Raw genomic sequence first — 22,302 nt, 5'->3', positions numbered from 1 at the left:
TTCAAAGGAGGACAGAAAAGTTCTGAAGTTAATAAAGTAGGAATTAAGTCCAGCATGTTAATGGACACTACTACCTTTCTGTACCATAGAGGTCTAGCTTGAAGGTACTAGAGAGCAATTTCATCGTGGCAGAAAGAAGACTGCAGTACTTAAAGAAGCGCCTATAAAGAGACAAAACGCTCTGCAAGAACTATTTAAGTAAAATGGTAGAGTACATTGCAAAGGGCTTTTACCGCCAAGTGCCGTCAAATGAGCCTGTCACAGGACAGGAATGCATCTTCCTCACCACCCAGTTTACCATCCACAGAAGCCGGGCAAAGTCGTAATTGTATTTGACTGCGCGGCGAAGTACAAGGGTCTGTATTTAAACGATGCCCTCATATAAGGCCCTGATCTCGTTAATAGTTTGATGAGTGTGTTGAGCGAATCCGGCGAAATAGGATTGCGGTTGTCGGTAATATGGAAGCGATTTTCCACCAAGTTCGAGTTGAGAAGAGCGATACCAATTCGCTTAGAATTTAATGGTGATAAGAATGCAACAAGGAAAGAAGACAAGAATGCAACATGGAAAGAAGACCCACTGTTCATCAAATGTTGGTTCATATTTTCGTAGCACATCGTTTCCATGCTCTGCCACATTTTGCATGAAGCACACGAGTTCAACAAGCATGTGTCTGACATAGTGAAATAATTTTTTTATTTGGATGATGGTTTAGCATCTGCTTCCACAGAAAAGGAAGCATAAGCACCATATATCCAAACTTAGTCAGTTGTTACAAAAAGGAGGGTTCCATTTTACAAAGCGGATTTCAAACAGCCAAGCAGTTTTGGATGCCATCCCTAAAACGGAAAGGGCAAAGACAATGAAGGAAATATTTCCACAGGAGGGTATTCAAGACCGTGTGCTTGGTGTGTTCTGCGATGTTTTTCGAGACACATTTGGATTTCGTACAAAATCACTACGCTTACCCGAAGAAAAATGCTATCGGTCATCAATTCCCTTTATGACACACTTGGTATTGCAGCACCTGTTATTCTTTTCAAGAAAATCCAGCAAGAGTTCATTCAGATGAAACTAGGCTTGGATGATGAAATACCAACGCCTCTCTTAGTGAAGTGGAAGGAATGGTGTGGTCAAATTCCAGAGCTAAAACACATGACATTTCCAAGGTGCTTTCCACGCAATTTCGGAAAAGTGATAAACTGTTAAATACATTACTACTGCAACACACCTATGAAGGGCTATGGTTTTGTTGCTTACCCTCGTCAAGAAAATGATGCTCATGATGTTTATTGTTCATTTCGTGTGGAAAAGCCAAGGTTACGCCACCAAAGAGTGTAAGCATTCCAAGGTTGGAACTTGTTGCAGCTGTTCTTGCAATAAAAGCTGACAAGTGGTTAAGAAAAAATTGGATTTCTTCGAGTGCAAATCTGTTTTCTGGACAGATTCAAACGCTGTTTTATTCAGAATTCACATGAACAAAAACGGTTTTCAACTTTTGTTGCAAACCAGCAATCTACTCCATTTCAGTGGAGGCACGCGAGGACAAAGCTAAACCCTGCTGATGAAGCATCACGTGGTGTCACCGAGAAGAGGTTGCTAGGATCCAGTACGTGGCTAAAAGATCCAGCATATTTATAAAAAAAAGTAAGGAGTTTTGACGATGCAATTCTAGCTCACAAGATAAGATACCGGACGAATTTAAGCCCAAATAAGCAAAAAGTCAATGGCAACATGTTGCGGTTCTTTGAGCCCATTGGAATTTTTTTTCAAAAAAATTCGTCTGTGAATCGCCTGAAAAAGGGCAGTGGCGTGACTGTTGCGCTACAAACGTTTCCATACCTTTCAAGAAAGGAGTTTTTAAGGAAAACTTACAGTTAAAGAGATTAATGAAGAGTTGGAAATAGTGAACTATCAAAGTCAAATTCAAGCACTGATCGGCAGACCCGTCGCTGTCTTGAGAAGTGCGTCTAAACGACGTTTTTAAATAAATTGAATCCCCTACTAATATAAGCGGTGTCATAAGACTTGGAGGAAAATTGGACAATGCACCCATACCCTTTGAGTCAAAGCATCCGATTATTCTGCCTAGCTACCATCACCCTATACGAAGCTGATAACAACCTACTAACATCAAGAAGCAGGTCATTCCGGAAGTGCGAATATTTGGACGTTAATTCGTCAAAATTATTGGATTGTTAAATGCGTTGCCGCAGTTCGGAGCACTCTGGCCCTTTGCATAGCATGTCACAAGCGCAATAGCATGTCACGCAGCGCAGCCAGCAACTGATAGAGACTTACTCGTTTGGATTATTTTGGCCGGTTTAATTGATTATTTTGACCCGTTTATTGTAAAACGTGGCTGCGGCGAAGTGAAAAGATATGGCTGCATTTTCACGTGTATGACTAAATGCGTGCAGGGCACATTGAAATCGCTGAGAATCTATTAATTTTTACGCGAATTACTGGAACATGGAGTTGTCCGACCTATGGATCTAAAAACCTAATTGAGTGTCGTAAAGCGACCGATTGCAAAATTATGCCACATCGTTCAGGCGCGCCCCGGCGTGCATCCGACAAGCTCCGACAACTATAGTCGTCGATTACTAAATCGTCTTGTGGTGCACTAAGTAGAAAGATATTGAAACGAACGCTATGCTGGTTCAATTTCTAGCAACCACGCTTATATGCAGGCTTGAGCATCTCGAATGTACATGCCGAGAGGGTTCGGTCTTTCAACTCAGTTTAAACAAATTTAAGAAGATAACAGCATCGCCTGGTGAAACAGGGACATATGGCTTCGTAAAAAAAGGACATTTTATCGGTATGGCGCAAATAAATTATTTTACGAAACTATACGTTTGAGAACCCTTCCAGCTTACTTCCTATATGAATCAAAATCTTTCTTCACAGGATGCAGTTTTAAATAGTTTAGGAAAAATCTGACACAGCCCTAACTTTATATATTTGTTTAAATTAGGACTCGAATGACACATCGGGTGTGTAAGTAAAATTCCACCCAATGGCATACGTGTTTTAATTTTATTCCAGACATCAACATTAAACTTAAATAGGGTAGATACTGGATTTAAAGCATGCCAGAAATAGGGCGTCATAGATTTTTAACCTCCAATGCGTAGATGAACTATTATAAATACCATCCGATGTCATCCTTTATAATTGACTTAGTGTGTCAGGGTCATTTTTTTCGAACGTGGTACTTCTCAAGCGCACATTCGGGACTCGTATAGTTTTTCTTGACACCCGAGTTTCGAGTCCGACTCTAGTAAAAAAAACGACTCCGATCCGCACTGAGTTCGTCTTTGTGGCCTCAATTTTTTCAATATGACTCGTTAAGAACACAGGTTCCTTTTTTGCAGCTCACACAAGGGTTTGGCTGTCATGCGTCAACGCAGCCCCACTTGGCGTAATTAACGCTGTAGCTCCGCTACTTTCATAGTTGCATTATATACATTTAATAGCGCATTTTACGTAAAAAATACAGGCTTGCTGCCACAATGCAATGTTTATAGGCAAGCATAAGGCGCATTGGAAGCATAAGCGCCAAAGCGTTTTTGGAATGGTTAGGCTTCGTGTAAAATAATGGTATTTTCATTTTAACTTAGAATTGCTGATTTGATGCATTACGCTAAGTCAGGATGTTTTATTGAAATTTGTAAGATCAAGCAATTAAGTTCGGTATAGTAAAAACTATAGGTGTCATACGTCGCTTTATTTTCAAACTTGAGCTATTTATCTCACGTTTTGCACGTAAAACGATTAGATTGCTAAATGTTGTCTGTAGGTTAATGTTTAGTCGAATTATAGCGCATAATGAATGAGTTTACCAATTTTAATGGTTTATCGTTTTGTTATTATATTAGTGGTTTGACTTGGAGATGACTTGCTTCAATTTTTTTTTTTGATTTTCTTTTGAGACATGGACTGGGATTTGACTTTCTGTTTTATGAAAATACTTGACTTCAACTTAAGTTATTTCTCAAGTGGCTTGATGGGGTTTTAAGTTATTGTAAAATGACTTGTATACAACACTGAGTCACACTTAACGATTATAGTAAAACAGTTGCTTTTCTCTTCAGTGAAAAAAGTTTCCAAATGTGAAATTCCTACGATACAAATTTGTTGTCTTCTAGGTGCATTTTGCATGCTGGGTAAACTAATAATAACATTACGGCCGAGCCCTAAACACACGCTTCCTGTTCTTAAATTACTCGTGTCTCGGCGTACGCATTGCGGGCAAACGTCGACCAATCACATCACGAGAAATTTGGTATTCTTCAGTTTAATGCAAAGCGGGTTGTTTTGAGATTAAAAAAGTTTTTTTTTTGATCTTTTTTCAATTTAGTTGACTTTTTTTTATCAGAAGCGTATTTTAACCTATATTGGCCTAACGAAAAATTTAATTTTAACACTTTTAATGAACAGCGGTACATATCAAACCACGCCGCGCTTTAAATAAAAGCAAAAGTCCTAGTTTATGATTACCGTACCTGTTAAAATTGTATAGCCTATAATTTTAACGGTTAGTAGCAGCAAACGAGAACGTCAAAATTGGATGTTTTTTTCGCCTAATAACAACTAATATTATTCACGGTTGTCTTTACTGAAAAGATACTCGACACTTTAATTTATTTTCAATGATTTGTTTTAAGTAGTTTGTATAGCGTGTTTTTAATACTTTCATTTGCAGCCGCCGTCAAAACACAAAACATGGTAAGTTACATTTATATTTCACCCCCAACTTATTCATTGCTATACCGTACATTTGACTTTTACATTTGTGACTTAAGACGCGGAATTCATTTTTGGTAAACTTTACATACTTGTATAATAATTTGCAAGGTTGGTCATTTTAGTTGGGCAATCCTGGTTAGGCTTCTAACCCCTGGTTATAGTGGCCACCTACCGCACGCCAACAATAAAAAATGATATACATAGCCTACAACAAAGGCATTATCCCGACCATAAGAATATGATTAGATCGTTAAACAAATGTGTATTGCTATGAGGTATTTTACACGAAATTTTGCTTTTCATCAATATAGGCTGACACACTGACAGAAGACCAAATCGGAGGTAAGTATAGGACTTATTTTCACAATATTTTGTTTCTGATTACAGCAGGATCCCAGGTTTTGCATTTATCTTTCCTATTGTAATAATTAGATCAAAAAGGTCAATTCAAAGCTTTATTTCGGGCGGCGATCTTAAATATTTAGAGCTATCAGACCCACTTTTTTTCTGAAATTTTGAATGTGGTACTAAATAAACTACACTATTATATTTTTGACCCGGCATGCAAAGGCATGTTCTGTTTATTTATGCGACCCTTTAAAAAAACATTAATTGCCGACTCCTGATCTACAAGAATGTGTAAAAAGTAGGCTACTTTCTTAGGTTTAACGGAACAAACAAAGCTAAATCATCTTCTTGCAAATAAACAATATTGTACAGTGTTTTAAGGACTTGAGTCAATTACTTGGATTAAGTGCACTTAAGTCACTATTTTCAAATGACTTGACGTAACGTTAGTATTTTGGCCGAAATAACCTGACTTGACATGCAAGTTTAAATAAGTCTTTCGGCCAAATGACTTGACTTAACTTAAATCTGTAGAACAAATTATTAGACTTCGATTTAAGTCATTGTATTAAATGACTGGAGTTTAAATTAAGTGTTTACATTAAACTTGTTTCAATAAAATTGGGTTATTTATTTTTTTGGCACGTAATACAATTTGCTCGCTGCATAGCCTATTGCGTTTTAGTTATTTTTAGTCGAGATATTGCTCATATCGGAAGAATTTTCCGATTTTGATCAACGTTTAGTTTATTATGTTAATGACATGACGTGAAGTTGACTTGCTCTCAAAATGACTTGACTTGGGCATCTGATGACTTACACAAGGATTAGTGGGTTGACTTGGAGATGTGTTCTAATAATGACTTGGACTGGGACTTGACTTTCTTGTTTATGAAAAGACTTGACTTGGACTTAAGTTATTTTACTTATAATTTTGACTTAGACTTAGGTCATTTCACAATGACTTGTTTACAACACTGATATTATATAAACACTTTCGAAAATTATTAACTAGAAGAGAAAATTTATTTTACAACCTGTAGTTAGTAAGATCTCTTAAATATCCGCAGAGTTTAAAGAGGCATTCTCGCTCTTTGACAAGGATGGCGATGGCACAATCACCACCAAAGAAATGGGAACAGTGATGCGATCTCTTGGACAAAATCCAACTGAAGCCGAACTGCAGGTGAACTATTTCCAAAACCAGTTCTCGTTTAGTTTTCCATAGCGTAACATACCAAAATTAGATAGATACACTTTACCACTCGCAAATACCTTTCGTGATATTGCCAAAACCGATCAGTTTTTAAGATTATGTGTTCAAAATAATAACTGCACCGTAGAAGCAAAACTGTGGTTCTTAACCTTTTTTCTAAAACGCCCCTCTTTGGTAATTGCCCTGTGCCTTGCGCCCCCCTTGGATATTGAATAAAGTAATTATCAACTTAAAGCAATTCGGTATTTTTCGATTACATATCGATGAGAAAACATGAAATTCGCAGTTCACTCTTGAAGCGAAAAAAATTCGCAGTTTTGTTATTAAAGTTGACAAAACTCAGTTGGTGGAGAGGGTGACATGGTCAGTCCAAAACCGCCGTAATAAGTAGCTAATTTTGTCCAAAAACCGAGAAAATATTAAAATACATATAAGAGCACAATAGTTCGCAAATCGCAAAATCAGGAACCATTTTAATTTATTACTTCTACGCATGTATAATTTTGATATAAAGCATGAGACAGTATAGTAAAGCAGAATTAGAAACAAACAACGCAACATGGAACCAAAAATATCACATCAGAATTGGTTAGCGCTCCCGTTTAAGAAACATTGGTTCAATAAAAAAGGACATATTCTTACATCGTACAGAAAGATATGGCTTTATTTTTGTTCGTTAACAAAATCTACAACCTTTTCGGTTTGACAAAACTGATACATGATATTAGTGAGACCTATTAATGCCAGTGTTGTAAAAAGTCATTTTAAAATACCAGTCAAGTCATTAGCATAATATCATAAATCCATATCAAGGTATTCCCAGGCCAATTCATTGCCATAGCGAAACAAGTTGACGCCAGGCAATATTTCGGAAAGAAAACATCAATCACGAAGCAAATATAACACGTTAACATAGTTTAAGTAAATTAAATTTAACTAAACGTTTTTCCATGATAGCTGTTATATGCAAGTTAATTCATTTACAAGGACTTAAGTCCAAGTCAAAACATTTTTAAATGACTAAATTCTTGATATTTTCCCCAAAAGAGTTAAGTCAGACCAAGTCATTTCTTCGAAGACCTAATGTGGTCAAGTCGTTCAGTCTCACAGCGTAATTTCAAGTAACTTAAAAAAGGTAAAAACATATACAATTTTACTTTTGAAGTATCATTTTTCGGCCGAGAAGGTCCGTTATTTTACACTTTATACATACATCATTTTTCAAACTTATGTATTTAGGATATGATTAACGAAGTGGACGCAGACGGGAGTGGAAGCATCGAGTTCCCGGAATTCCTCACAATGATGGCGAGAAAGATGAAAGACTGTGATAGTGAAGAAGAAATTCTGGAAGCCTTCCGCGTTTTCGACAAGGTCGGCTAAACGTGATTCGAAAATAGTATCGATGTAGGATAAAATTGTGCATGTAAAGTGTGTGTATTGATTTTATATCACTTTGTGGCAAACGAACGATTTAGTTCTTCTATACGTACTATTTTTTTTACTTTTAATACCATTATGTATTGTATTTGTCATGTTGTTTTTTAAAAAGACAAACTTAAGCTAAAGTGTAGTTATTTTGCCTGATCTATTTCAAACAATAAATAGTTAAAAAAGGCGCGAGAAAAAAAATCGATTTTTGTCCAGTAGTAACATTGTGCAAGTTGTAGAATGTAATTAAATGAATAAACGAATCTAAGTCCTTGCCTTCTTTTATATTGACTTCAAAGTCTCGAACGTCTTATTAAGTTGAATGGATTTTAGTGAATAAACGGTTTACTTTTGGTTTTACTGTGAGATGTTTACTACAGTGCATCTAAGTCACTGTGTTTAACTAATTGCCTTAACTTAAGTCTTTTGGGAAAATGACTTGACTCGAATTAACGTTTTTGAACATATGACTTGACTTGACTTAAATCTTTCGGACAAATGACCTTGGCTAAGCATTTTATTAAAATTTGGCCATTTATTTTTTTTTCCACTTAACACAATTTGATTGCTATATATGATGCATTTTTGTTATTGTTTTTAATAGCTCCTAATCAAAAGTTCACCATTTTTAGTAGTTCAAGGTGACAAGGACTTGAGTTGAAATTAACTTGCTGCAATAATAACTTGAGTGGGACTTGACTTGTGACTTATTCAAAAAAAGACCTGACTTGAACTTGAGTAATTTTACAAATAATTTGACTTGGACAATAATTTGACGTCTTTTCACAATGACCTATGTACAACACTCGATGTTAGGTTAGGCTTTTTTTGTACCTGCAAGGTTATTTATTTTTCTATTAAAGGTCGCACGTTATTTTCTTTATTTTTAGGACGGCAACGGTTACATTATCGCTGCTGAGTTGCGTCACGTGATGACAAACTTGGGCGAGAAATTGACGGAAGAAGAAGTCGACGAAATGATCAGAGAAGCAGATGTGGACGGCGATGGACAAGTCAATTACGAAGGTTAAAATACTTAGGCATACTATGCGTATCTGCAATTTAGCTTAATAATGAATTTTAAAGTAAAAAAGGTCGAGTAGATCGACATCATCTTGATATAAATTCGTTTCGATAACTGTTTGTATCATCACCTTGTAATTCAGTGGTGGGCAACCTTTTTATGGTCGCGGGATAAAACCAAAGTAAAAAGGTCTGCGTGGACTGTTAAATGTTAACTGTGTTGAGTTTCCGCATCTTAATATAACATCTATAACGACTGTAAGTCAAAATAATTCAACTACATATGCCACGATGCCGGAACAAGATTGCCCTAAGTGCAAAATAATTTTGCTTTTACGTAGCCTTCTTCGTTAACGTAAGATAATTATTTTTTTAAATGTTTCAGTCAAGCTATTGGGAACTGTGACATACATTTTGGCCCACTGGTGTTAAAGGTTCCGCAACCTTTTACATAATTATTTTTATATTTATTTAGAAACAACTGTCATTGCTTTTACTCAATGTCCCATTTTTGTTTTGCAGAGTTTGTTGTTATGATGAATTCAAAATAGAAGCAAACTGCCTCCAGTTAACGGACGTTTTAGGCTGTTCTTCATGACGTACCACAGGCGTTTTTTCATTTTTCACGTAGTTTTTTTTCGTTTATTTTTATTTTTCACGTAACCGTAATTTAATGTACACACGATACCATCGGACAGGCTCAGCTCGTGAGTTCGAACCTCACCGCAAGCTAGTTGTTTTTTCTAGCCTTGTCTTGCTTGCCTAAAAATACAGATTAATTATAGACCAACTATTTTCGTTGAGCATTTAGGCATCTTGTGTACTATATTATGTGAGCCGTTATCCTTGATCAGTACGACTTCAGAGGGGCTTGGTCGTGGATTATACACATCGTGTAGGCTTATAGAATGTTTTAATTGTTTATTATGTTACGGTAAAATATACAGTGGAACATGCCAAATAACAAATGACTTGTAAAGCTACAATTAACTGTTGACAAGAGCATATCTTCTGCTTTTCTAGCATAAATATTCTAATCAAGTTGGAAAATGTGACTTACTTTTTTTGAACATTACAAAAAACACGTTGGGGTGCACCAACATAATCAACTGAGTTTTTTGAAGAAAGTTACTGGATTTTTGCCCTGCATAATGAAATGTCCGTTAGTTGGGCCAGATTTGTTACATGTGTTGATTTTTCGTTGACGTCCCTTCGTACTTTTGATAGAAAACCGCGCTGCAGAAGTAGGCGCGCGTATTTTACTCTGTTTATCTTTTGAGCTGCTACTCGCCTGGGCGGTCCCAAGCCACGCCATTAAGTATCGGGCGGCGTAACACATATAATAAAAGCCAGAAAGTTTAACTAATTGAATGAATATCAGCTCGGGAATTGATACCCTAATGCAGTGTTTCTCGGCGAACCTTTGGCTACCCAGTTCTCTTCCATGGACTTTTTGTTAAAAAAAAAAAATAAGATATTAGGATTAATAAGTCGGAATATAGTTAATATTAGCCAGATATTCCTATTGCTTTATCAATTTTGGCACATTATGAAGAAAGTTTTCTCAGAACCAGTGGGTCGCCACCAATTGGTGGGTCGCATTTCTAAATGTTACATTTTTCTATTAGATCGGGATAATTGTTGCATTGCATGCATTAGGTAAGATTTATGCAGCAATGTCACAAATACATAACAATTTGATGTGTTGTGTCGCATTAACTATTTCAGTACGTACGCCAGTTGTGAAAACTCAGGTTTTATGTAACTTTATTAGTTTAGTCATATTTCTTTGTGGGTCGCACAATAAAACTTGCATTAAAAGTGGACCGCGAACTGAAAAAGGTTGGGAAGCACTGCCTGTATAGCCCACGAAAACAATATTACGGCACAAGATACTGTCAATCTTGGATCAGCAAGATGTATAGTATAAAAAGGATTGATATGAAGTAACAGCCTTGACGAATATTCTAAAATTTGTAGCGCAAACGATACAACTGAAAGCGCATTGCACGAATATTTTATACGCCCTGACTAGAGATTGTATGATAGACCTTATCGCTAATTGGCCCTTTGAAATTGCGCATTGAACTGTCATAGGATGGTAAAACGATATTATAAGTTCTGCCGTAACTACCGCATAATTGTCGAGTAACATGTCAGCGAAAACCAAGCTTAACAATCGACGGATTTTTGGATTAAAATAAAAAGGTAAGTAGGATACTTTCATAGTGTCAATTGCTCTGTGAGGAAAAAAATAAGGTTTGAACACTAACGCAGCAAAATATACAGATACGCCCCTGAAGCTTCACATTTAACAATGCACAAGTTTATTTTACATTATGTATGTTTTCTTGTTCCCTATATTGTTGTATAGTTCGCGCATACAAAAATACTTAAAATTGAGCTAAATAATTGGAAAACAATTACAATTTGCAAGGCACTGGGTCGAAATTTACAAACACCATTTCCCACAGGATGACAGAATATTGCTCAACTATGATCGCTTTCTTTTCTGATTGGGAAAAGTTTGGATTTTTTGTCATAATTCTATCAAATCGAACGTTGTCATTAGTTGAAATGAGACGATAGCCATTTTTGCTCAGCTGCGTTATCTGGCGGTAAAGCGTCCGACATCGATTTAACCACTTGGGTGTTACAATTGGCCCACTTAAGTGCACCTCCAGTCCAAACTGACGAACGCATTTGAAGAGTCCAGTATCCAACAGTTCTTGCATTGTCTGAAAAACGGTAGAATGTAAAGCGCATTTAAAAAAATGCTATATAGTCAGGTTTACAGGTTTTCGCAACCGTGCCTCATCAGGTCAAAGTAAAAAGGTATAATAAAGATGGACATAATGCCAGGCACGAGAAATAGCTGTAATATAGCTATTAACCAAGATTATGTAAAAATAGTTCTTATGTCAACTGTGGCCGTACCTGACATAATAATGTTCAAAATATTTCCTGCCTAACATGGTGAATAACAGTGTTGTAAACAAGTCATTTTGAAACTACTTAAGTCCCATTCAAGGTGTTTGAAAAATAAATTAAGTCCAAATTAAGTATTTTGCAAAACAAAGATTTGAAGTCCCAGACCAAGTCATCGGTTGCCCAAATCAAATTCCAGTCAAGTCATTATGAGAGCAAGTCAATTTCAAGTCACGTCATTGACATATAAGTAAACTGTTAAACTATTGAAATTGCTAAACTCATCCGATTATAAGCAATAATTAAACTAAAAAATAACAGAAACGCAATATACAGCAATTAAAGTGTTTAGTGTGCGACAATTGAGATACATTTTAATAAAAAAACACTTAATTTAATCCCAAGTGATTTGACAAAATAACTTAAGTCAAGTCAAGTCATTTTGGTCAAACAACTTAAGTCAAGTCAAGTCATTTAAAAAAGGTACTTACGACAAGTCAATGACTTAAGTCATTACGACACTGGAGAATAACAAGGTGTACAGGCCGTCAACAAAATAATTACGATAAGAGCTAATTCTGATAAATATAGTTTTATATCGTGTGTATTTCAGGTTGAGTGCATTTATTTATCACACGGTAAGAATTCCGTGCTCTTTTAATTTACTGCTATATACACTAAAAATCAGGGCCAGTGAAATTATGCATTACTAAGTATTCTGCAGATATTAACAAAATAAACAAAATTACATCGATATTGGCAAAACGTAATTGGCATAACAGTCCAAATTGAAAACAAACAAACTCTATCGTGAATATTTGCCAAGTATACTAGCATGCGGAAACAATTGCAACGACCTATATATGACGTCATTCGTGTATTACAGAGAATTAAGTTTTAGAGAAATGTAAATTCCTTAACGTAATCCAAAATCTGCATCATCGCTTAAAGTTTAAAATATACGCAGTAGGGAAGATAAAAATATAACAAAAGTCTAGGAGGAAAGAAAAATGACTTTACTGATCATTTCGAAACGGTAAGGTCGTATCAGCAAAAGCATCAATTGACAACAAGAGTTACAAAAACAGAGTGACATGAACCACTACGAATTAAAGATCATTGCGCTAACCAACAACAATGTTAACCCATCATCAATTAAATTAGAAACCTATGTTTTTACTTAGCTTTCATTCACGTTTCAACGTCGTGGACATCTACAGATAACCGACGAAACTCGATTTCAACAATTTTAAATTCAAAGTTTTAAATCAATTTTAAATTTTTTAAGCAGTAGGGATGTCAAATAATATCGGATCAAAGTAGATATACCCGATTGCAAGTGGTAGTATCGGTACTGTCCGACACCGGGGTCTTTGTTTTGTTACTTTAAACGTCATTACGATTTTATTTAGAATAACCTATGTTCTAATGTTAACAGCTCTGTTTAGATACTAATAAAGGAAATAAATAAAGGAATTCCAGCTTCGGTTTGCGAGCCAACGCAGCGATTCTAGGAAAAATGTAGGTTAAGGAGTTTATAAACTTCCCAACTCTAATGCAAATTTCGGCATGATAATCCAGTTAAAAAGTAGTTTTAAACGTTAGAATTTCATCAATTTAGTGGATTAGGCATAGTAATATCGTAATTTGGTATCGGATCGCGATATTTTTTGCCTAAAATATCTGTAGAAAGCAGTTTACCTCGTGTTCAAACCCGCCGCCGTTAGGGTTGTCGGTGTCTACCTTCAAGTAGTCCAGGTAGCGTCCTTGGTGTCCCAATTCACGTAGTATTGTGCCTAGATATACATACATTAAAGTCTACACTGTTATCCAGTGTTGTCATTTCAAACTGACTTATGTCCCGGTCAAGACAAGTCTAGTGTTTTAACAATTCATTTAAGGTCAAGTAAAAAGTCTTTAACAAGTAACAAGTCCCCTATGGTTTGTTAAGTCCTATTGAAAGTCATTGCCAAAAGCGAACCAAGGTCACAGCGTTAAAATTATACAATTGGTGAACGCGTTACACTCTGAACGATATTTCGCATAAATGAATTCCAATTTTACCGGCCTTTAGTCCGTCCTCTGAAATATATATATATTTTTTTCGCACTTCAATGCATATTTCAAATGCATATTCTTTATTTGATTGCAGAGCACTTAGTATGCTATGCTATAAAGTCTGACGTGTTTTCCTGTTTAATCTGAAGAATTTTTATCAACTGTTTTTTTATGATTAATCAAAACTATTCACTGGCATGAGAAGATCACATCACTTATCTTCGAAAATAGTTAACGAAACAACGAAGTAGTGATGTGATATTACCATTTAGGCGATCTTGATACACAGCCATTAGCACCTGGAATATTTAATGATAGAGCAGTGGTCGGCAAACTGTGGGCCGCGGCCCAAAAGTGGGCCGCAGAGTCATTTTTAGTGGGCCGCGAGTTACTTTTGAATAGCTTAGTGTTATCATGTAGTTGTAGGCCGCTTGATTGCCGTATATTTATTGCACTTTATTTTAAAAGTTTGTGTGGCATAGAATTTTTTAATTGGCTCGACTTGAAAAAGCCCACGTGCTAAATGTGGTCCTGAGAGCCTGTCGAACTATATTTTTTACAAACTTTAACTGTATGCAATGAAAAACATTTTCGCGCTTCGCGCGTATATTCTTCTTTTATAGATCTTTATAGCAGTGTTTTGCGAATAAAGGCGCCATGCAATATTTCACCCTTAAAATCAAATATCCTGAATTCCGCCGTGGTTTCGTAGTACGTTAGTGGGCGTTTAATAGCTCCGTTAAGAGTATTTTGAGCCGCGACAAGAAGTTTGCCGACCACTGGTATAGACTGTTCTAGTTTTTTTTAATATTCAATTACTAAACCTACAAATTTTGCGACCAGCTGGTTTTGTTTGTTTACTGTTTTTTGTTAAATTTCAATTATGAGAGGTCACTGAAGTTCTACTAATATTCAATGGAATTTCGGGCCACCCAAGTTGTAGATTATAAAAGTTTTAAAAAATGTATTGTATATAAATTCGAAACAATCTTCATTGTAGAAAACAAAATAATACATTGTACCTGCTTACCGTTGATTGATGTGAATTTAGAAAAAAAATATTGCTGGTAGGCCTACAATTTCTTGTAAAATCGTCGGACATGTATTTTACTATCAAACTATTGGAAAAACAATTAAAAAGTGTATTTTAAATAAAGGTGAAAATAATTGGCTCAGTAAACTTTAAAACTATTTCGCAACACTTTTTAAAACTATTTCGCAACAGTTTTTTAAGCATCGAAAAAAAAGTAATTACAACGTACTTAGAGTTCTCATTTTCCATCCGTTGCTGTTTCTGTCCAGATCTTGTTTCGAAATACCGATTTTGTGAAAAGTGACGCCTGATTCACGCACCAAACCGTCTTCCACATCTATGCCTGAAAAGTAAATCATGAGCAGGTTTTAAACTTAGCTCAAAGAACAAATAGAAACTAGAATGTCGAGTGCTGGTTGGTGGATGTGAGCTATTAGTGGTTCTTAAAGTATAAACAGACATTGCGATAGTGTAAACAAAGAGTGCGTGACGCTAAGACTATTGAAAAATAGCGCGTGGCAAATAGCATGTGTGACTTGTGATAAATTAAACGACAGCTCTAAAAACGGGTTAGAGTAGGGCTCTAAGGGCTTTAAGAATACAGTTTGAGTAGCATAAAACTGGAAATTAGATTAGTGATGCTTTATTTCCATTGTTCAATATAAAAAGTACAAGATTTCTGTGTTTTTAAAGAAAAACGTACAGTATACAGTGTTAGGGAAGTACCACATCTTTAGCATGGTAACTTTGGGGTGTCTGCGGCCCCCTAAGTGTGGTCCGATTGTTTTGAAAACTTATGAAACTGATTTTTATGAGACACATAATGAAAATTTAAGCAAGTAACATAAATTTTCTAAAAAACGTTAAATCTGAACTGCCCTAATGTGTGTGATACCTCTCTCCAACTTGCTATGGTACCCTCTTGAATGTTTTGAGACGAACTTATATACTCTATATTTACTTTAAAAATAATCCAAGATAAAAAGCAATATGAAAATAATCTTGAAAAAATACTATTAAAGCAAGTATAGCCTACTGTATACCCTAGGCCCAGGCCCGTCGGCCATACAACGGGAAAAAAGTATATGAAGGGTATACAGTTAAGGGCAGTATTACATACCACAAATTTTAGAAATTACTGTAAATCGCTCTTTTTTTAGCCAGATGTAAGACCTAATATAATATATCACTTAACAAGTAGTTATTCGTTAATTTACTTCTTGTGCAGAGATTTGTAGGTGTGGTGGGTTTTCGAATCAATATTCTCTCAGTTTTACGTGAAACGTTCATTGCGGCTACACTTACTGGGATCGAAGGAGTGCACTTCGCAGCCGCTGGTAGCCATTGCGTCATCAAACGAAAAGTCTCTACCGATTCCGAAGGAGTAAACGAGACATCGATTCGAGCTGGTTTTCGGCCTGAAGTACGGCTCCATGCATACCGCATAAGAGCCGTCGTTATCTGGCGGGTTGGTTCGCCCTCCCACCATCTTCGTGTCTTTACATTCGTACTGCGAAAATTGGACAAATACTCTTAGGATTCAGCAATCACAAAAAGTGTATAAACGAAGATTGGATGAAAATCGCCCTATCTAGATTTCTTCAATATGTATGAAGATTCAGCAATAAACGTTCTAACAAAAGTGTAGAAACGAATATTTGATATAAATCGCGCTATCGAAATATTAATAATATCTATAAAGATTTTCAGGTCAAACAGGTGTTTTAAAGAGTGATTGTATTATGACGTAAGTTTGTGGCGTCATTCTAAAAATTGCACTCCCCCAACCCAAACAAATCCTCGATTCTTTTATGAAGAAAAAATGCATTCTAAACGTTGTATGTCAGTATAGCCTAAAGTCAGTTTAGTTCGAGGTCAGTTTCAATTTCGGTCACTATAGCTTAAAGTCATTTAAGTTTGAAGTCAGTTTCGCTTTGAGTCAGTATAGTTTGAAATACTTTTAGGTAGGTTCAGCTTACATACTTTATACTAACAAATAGGTATAGGTTTACGTCAGTATGGCTTATAAAATTCAGTTTAGTTCAGTATTTCCCAGTGTTGTAAACAAGTCATTTTAAAATGACTTAAGTCCCAGTCAAGTTATTTGTAAAATAACTTAAGTCCAAGTCAAGTCTTTTTGAATAAATAACAAGTCAAATCCCAGTCCAAGTCATCAGTTGCCCAAGTCAAGTCATAATTAGAGCAAGTCAACTTCAAGTCATGTCCCGTCATAAAAATAAAACGTTAAATTATTAGAATTTTTAAACTCGCATGATTATAAACAATAACTGAACTAAAAAATAAGGAAAAGGGGGCCTATAGCAAACAATTTGTTTTTTGTGCAAAAATTTGGACAAATAGCTCAATTTAAAAAAAAATACTTAAAGAAATGCTTTATTTCAACCCAAGTCATTTGTTTGGAAGATTTAAGTCAAGTCAAGTCATTTGAAAACAGTGACTTTAGTGCAGTTAAGTCAAGTCATTGTCATTGACTTAAGTCATTACAACACTGGTATTTCCCAATCCCTTTGTCACGGACTTAAGCTTACGTTCCAGTTTCAAAAGTGTATTTCAAAAGCATGTTGGAGAAGCTTAAGAGAAATTTTAGTTGCTCAAAACATCAAAAATCACCAATTTTCGGTCCAGCGTAGGGACACCTAGTTTAATTTTAGTTTGGGGAAACATCTGTTATACAAAGCACAAATTTACCCAGGGGTGAACCTTCACCAGTTTAAGAACACTGCACTGAAAGCGCTCGAAATGCTTGTTTCACATCACTGGTGCCTAGATATGCTCGAGCTACTCTAGTTTTGAATAATAATAAAAACGGGTCACGTTTAACAGTTGCTGTAAGGTTTACTCCGTATTATTGTAGCAGTTTTGTGCCTACTAATCCATTTGGCCGACCCGAAAGGCGGTTCCCGCGGCCAAACGCATTCGTCACTACAACAAGGCTACAATAATTAAATTTGTGACATTTACAGTACCCTCTTAAAGGCAATCGTCGCGATTGGACCATTTTAACAAAACACAAATTTAAAGCAAAAATTAAAACAAAACACATTTAATAATTTACTCCAAATTATAACAACTTTGCGATGTGTACATTATAACGAGAAACAACTTTGAGAAAACCAGCAAAATTAGAAAAAAACACACATTACAAAATTCGCATATAATAGGTGAGATTACTCTCTCTTATAATATGCCTCGCGTTATAACTGATCGTCTGCAGAACACCTTTTGTTTGAGGACTAACTTTACTTTCTCGAGCAAGCCTTTTATTGGACTGTACGAAAATCAGCATAAGGCAAACACACATGCATACCAAGAACTAGCATTATAGGCTTCAGCTTGTCTCCAACCATGAGATTATCGACTGTCCTAAATGCGTACGATTCTATCGGTAGCCTATACCGACCCGCTAAATGCCGACGCAATATAACGCAATGCAAAACATCCAAAATCTCGCACTAAAAAATCACGCAGCGCTAAGAAAACGGAGGCTTCAAAAGACCAAAAGTTCATCCCCCCAGGAAAACCGAGTCGTCGGGTGGCCGACCTTAACGGCGATTCCCGCGGCCAAATACATTAGTCGGCACTAAAGGGCTACAATAATAATTAATGCGACAAACTTTCATACTCATTCTACTAATTCACAAAGTGTTTTAACTCATTTAAAGCTCTTCTAAATCAGACAACAACATTTATTATTCTTGCTAAATAAAAGTTGTCTCAGTATGACAATCGTTAGGAGAAAACATCGATAAGAATTTGTTTACGTTTTTACTTGCAAAATGTTTTTGTTGTAGATTTTGCAAAATTGACCTTGTAAATTAGATCTATACCTGTTGAACGTAAACGAAATTCCACAATCTTTCAAATTCATCTTTCGCTTTTGAAACTCCTGGCTCTCCTAATTTAGAGTTGGCAAGGACTATAAAAAACAAAAAAGTAGAAAGGTTGGTTCTCAGATGAACCTTTTCGTTTAAGTGAGTCCGACATGTTTGAGGTTCAAAAATGTATACGATTTAATAAAACTCAGTTAATTTAATTCACAACATTATGTTAGCAGCAAGAAAAATAATATATTTGTTTTCAATTTTTGAGCCTGCAGGTCTGCCAATTTAACTTGCCTTTCATTAAAAAAAGTTCTCTAGCTTAAATATAACAACCCAAAAAAACTTACTTTCTTTAAGAGGGGGAAGTGATGGTTTTGTGACAATTGTTTCTATACTTTCATCCCCACCGGCGTTCATTGATTTTGCTACTGTACAAAAATTAGACGAATACTTTATGTGTAATGGTCATACATTCTATTGATAAGTTTATTTTTAAAAACTTAAAATCAAGCTTTAACCATATTATGTATTTAGTCTTGGAGCATAATGGTTAGAGGTTGTTGTCTAAGCCCTTACAGAAGTATAGGTATTATTTTGAACGTTTCGACCAACTCGTTATTCTTATTACGTATTTAGTCTTGTAAAGTGTTAAAACCATATATTTTGTGCATTAAGATCACAAACCCCAAAACTCCGTGACATGGTCAAATTTTTGCATAGACTTGCTTGACAAACAATCCTTGTTAATCCCATTCGAAGGTTTGAGTTGGCAGACATTTTCCTGAATTCATTGTCTAACTATTTCGGGTCAGTAGACGACAGGGACTTGTAATTCTATTTTGTTAGGAACCTTTCAAATAAAGAACGCCGTACATGCCGCGCTTACCGAGTTTAGGTGGAGAAATATCCAGTGATGTATTGTTAATATTTACGCATTTTTTTGTCGTGTTCTTTTCACTCAACCACTTTTTTATGCCCCTTCAGATAAGTTTTATGGAGGACTATCAGCGTCACCTGTGAAGCTTGCCAGTGCATGTATTTATAAGGTGTTTGTTGCGTCTGATAACAGAAATGCATATTCCTATAATGTGTTAGTTCCTATACCCAGATATTTGTCTCGGACGCGTCTGTAATTTAATCCAGTCGAAAATTTGAACGACGCATCCTTATAGGTATATGTATAACACAGTTTCGACCGCTCTTATCGATATCTGTAGATAATAGAATGATCATAACTGATAAACGCTTTATTTAAAACCAATCACTTGTCCAAAAGACTTAAATCAAGTTGAGCCATTTGTCTAAAAGACTCAAGTGAAGTCAATTTAACCAAAAAATCTAAACCCGGCAATCTGGCAATATAACGTTAGAAATAGGAGATATAATGTGCTTGGTCATTAAGTGAAACCACGGAACTCGGTGGAGGTAGACGGTTGTAAACTATACTTTCTTGTTGCTATATAGACTTGCCAGGGGCTATAGTACCACCTGCCTTTCAAGATTTACTTTGGATAAGAAATTTGCCGCGCTATACAACGTGGCCTGTAGACTGTAATCTGGCGTGGTTCGTTTTTCTGTTGTTGGCCTACGTTTTAAAGGCAACTTATTTAACATGAAATTGTTTATTGCATAGAACGAACCAACTAATTGCCAGCGTTTTTTTTTTATATATGAGAACTTTCACAGATTAAAATGCTCGGGTTGCGCGGATTTATCTAGAAATCACGCGAAAGATACCAACTCCCTTAGAAACAAAACCGATTTGAGAATAAATAATGTGAAACAATTTCACTTACCATCTGATTTCCGATCACTTTGAGCCCACCAGAAAAAGATAAGCACGGTGCTTAAAACTCCAATTGTTACAAGTTTAGCCCTACCTCGCAGCATGGTTGAACAATCTTTATCTTGGTAAGCTCTACCTCTTTTATACCCTAAAGGTATGGAGTATAGACCACATTTGATTTTTTCTCGTTGTTCGAATACTCAACCGCTATATCCATGAGTTAGCAATGGCGCCATAGTTTTCGTACTTTATAATTTACCTGAAAGTTTGTTTTCATCACACCATGTTGAATGTTTGTATTTACGAGCAAAAAGGAAAGTTAAAGCTGCGTTCCGTCGTAGTATATAAAGCTCATATGCGTAAGGAACTAAGAGATAAACGAGTCTAACAGTACATAACTTACCAAGCAATGCACAGTGACAAAAAATATTTATATATCCTTACTAAATTATCACGACGGCCCCGAAAGTTAGGAAATTACATTTAAACACAAACTTTATAAGGAAAATACATAGAAGGTTTGTAAATCAGAAAAATGAAATTTAATTATAGTTAAAATAAATTGCACAATTAAGAATATGCAAATCCTATTAGGACGCTTAATGATGGTCCATTGCAGCGGTTCCCAACTGGGGCCCATAGAGCAGTTTCGGAGGTTTCGCAATGAGAATTAGCCTTTAGGTTTTTAAACATTAATCTTCAGCGAATGATTTTAAACATTAGACTAGTGCTTCGCAACCCTTTTTCACTTGCGGCACACCAACAGAACCAAAACAATTTGGTGGCACACCTACGAAAATATATGTCGATCGACAATAGACAACATCAGCAAATAGCGAATGATTTTAAACATTAGACTAGTGCTTCGCAACCCTTTTTCACTTGCGGCATACCAACAGAACCAAAACAATTTTGTATTTTTTGAAAAAATGAAACCTGAACTTGGTGCCTTGTACTATTTTGCATAATTTCATTTTATATTATCAGCTGCCAAGACTAATTGTACAATTACATACGGCCAATAATATATTTACAGTGACATTTTATGGTTTTCGAGCGTATGGTTAATCTTGACTTTGGTGTAAAGTTTAAAAATATTTGCTGTATGCTAATACTCCTGGTATAGGTCCTGGTAAACTATTCTGATTTGATTTCCGGTGATAGAAGATAAAATAGATTTAAAAAAAAGTTTTAAATATTAATTGCACCTGTAATTATCAAATAAGTTTGAAATACCTGCCTTGATAAGATATACGTTTATTCGACTGATTATTAATTACCCTTAAAAACGTGTAGTCCATGTCGAGTCGTAACGTATTGATGGAACCGCGGGAGAGCGCGTCGGCGACGTGATTTTGCTTGCCGTCGATATGACGAACATCTGTTGTAGACTCAGAGATTGCGGTTAAATGACGCTGCTGGATGGCGTGCAGACCACGGAGCTGAAACCTTAGGGAAAGCAAAAAGTAAGCGGCTTGTGGTCTGTGTAAGCTGTAAATACTCGACCCTATAAAAAGTAACGAAGTTGGCGTATTGAGAGATGGAATGCCAGTAATTCCCTGTCAAACGTATTGTACCTTTGCTCGGGAGTTCGCAGTCGCTTGCTCAAAAATGCCAATGGCTGTCACGCACCAATAATGAACTGCGCCGTTTGAATGCTGCGAAGCGTCGGTTGTAACTGCGGTGGGTGCCTCGGGTAAAGGGTGATGCAATAATGTTCGCTCTTAGCTTCCGTGAACGCCAAACACAAATGGTCATTCCAGGTGAGTTTTACGGGTTTTTCCGCGACTTCGTCGTATATGGGCGACACAATACGTGCGGCTTCAGGAATAAAACGAAAATGAAAATTAATTATACCGGCAAATTCCTAGAGTCCTTTGA

At 36.0% G+C, this 22,302-nt stretch overlaps 1 protein-coding gene across 1 annotated transcript; it reads right to left on the bottom strand.

The window, feature by feature from the left end:
• Positions 1-10,364: 10,364 nt before the first annotated feature.
• LOC146140905 (putative methyltransferase-like protein 24) lies at positions 10,365-20,521 on the bottom strand. The gene is made up of 7 exons (XM_083391626.1): positions 20,432-20,521; positions 18,983-19,063; positions 18,642-18,730; positions 16,099-16,303; positions 15,023-15,136; positions 13,404-13,498; positions 10,365-11,512 (listed from the first exon to the last, which is right to left on the bottom strand). The coding sequence occupies exons 2-7, from the start codon at positions 19,050-19,052 to the stop codon at positions 11,198-11,200; spliced, it is 888 nt and encodes a 295-aa protein (XP_083247752.1). The 5' UTR covers positions 19,053-19,063; positions 20,432-20,521; the 3' UTR covers positions 10,365-11,197.
• Positions 20,522-22,302: the final 1,781 nt, after the last annotated feature.

This window comes from Ascidiella aspersa, chromosome 6, assembly GCF_963924565.1.
Source record: "Ascidiella aspersa chromosome 6, kaAscAspe10.2, whole genome shotgun sequence".
NCBI classification, from domain to species: domain Eukaryota; kingdom Metazoa; phylum Chordata; class Ascidiacea; order Phlebobranchia; family Ascidiidae; genus Ascidiella; species Ascidiella aspersa.
The sequence above is the reverse complement of the archived record's forward strand: the minus strand, read 5'-3'. Positions and strand labels throughout refer to the sequence as shown.

Bases quoted from the DNA above. Each gene is read 5' to 3' on its own strand.
- LOC146140905 (XM_083391626.1), bottom strand. From the start codon at position 19,052: ATGAACGCCGGTGGGGATGAAAGTATAGAAACAATTGTCACAAAACCA. The intron at 16,304-18,641 runs GTATAGATCTAA...CAATTTTCGCAG, and splicing joins ATTTCGTTTACGTTCAACAG to TACGAATGTAAAGACACGAA. The intron at 15,137-16,098 runs GTAAGTGTAGCC...TTTACTTTTCAG, and splicing joins AGTGCACTCCTTCGATCCCA to GCATAGATGTGGAAGACGGT.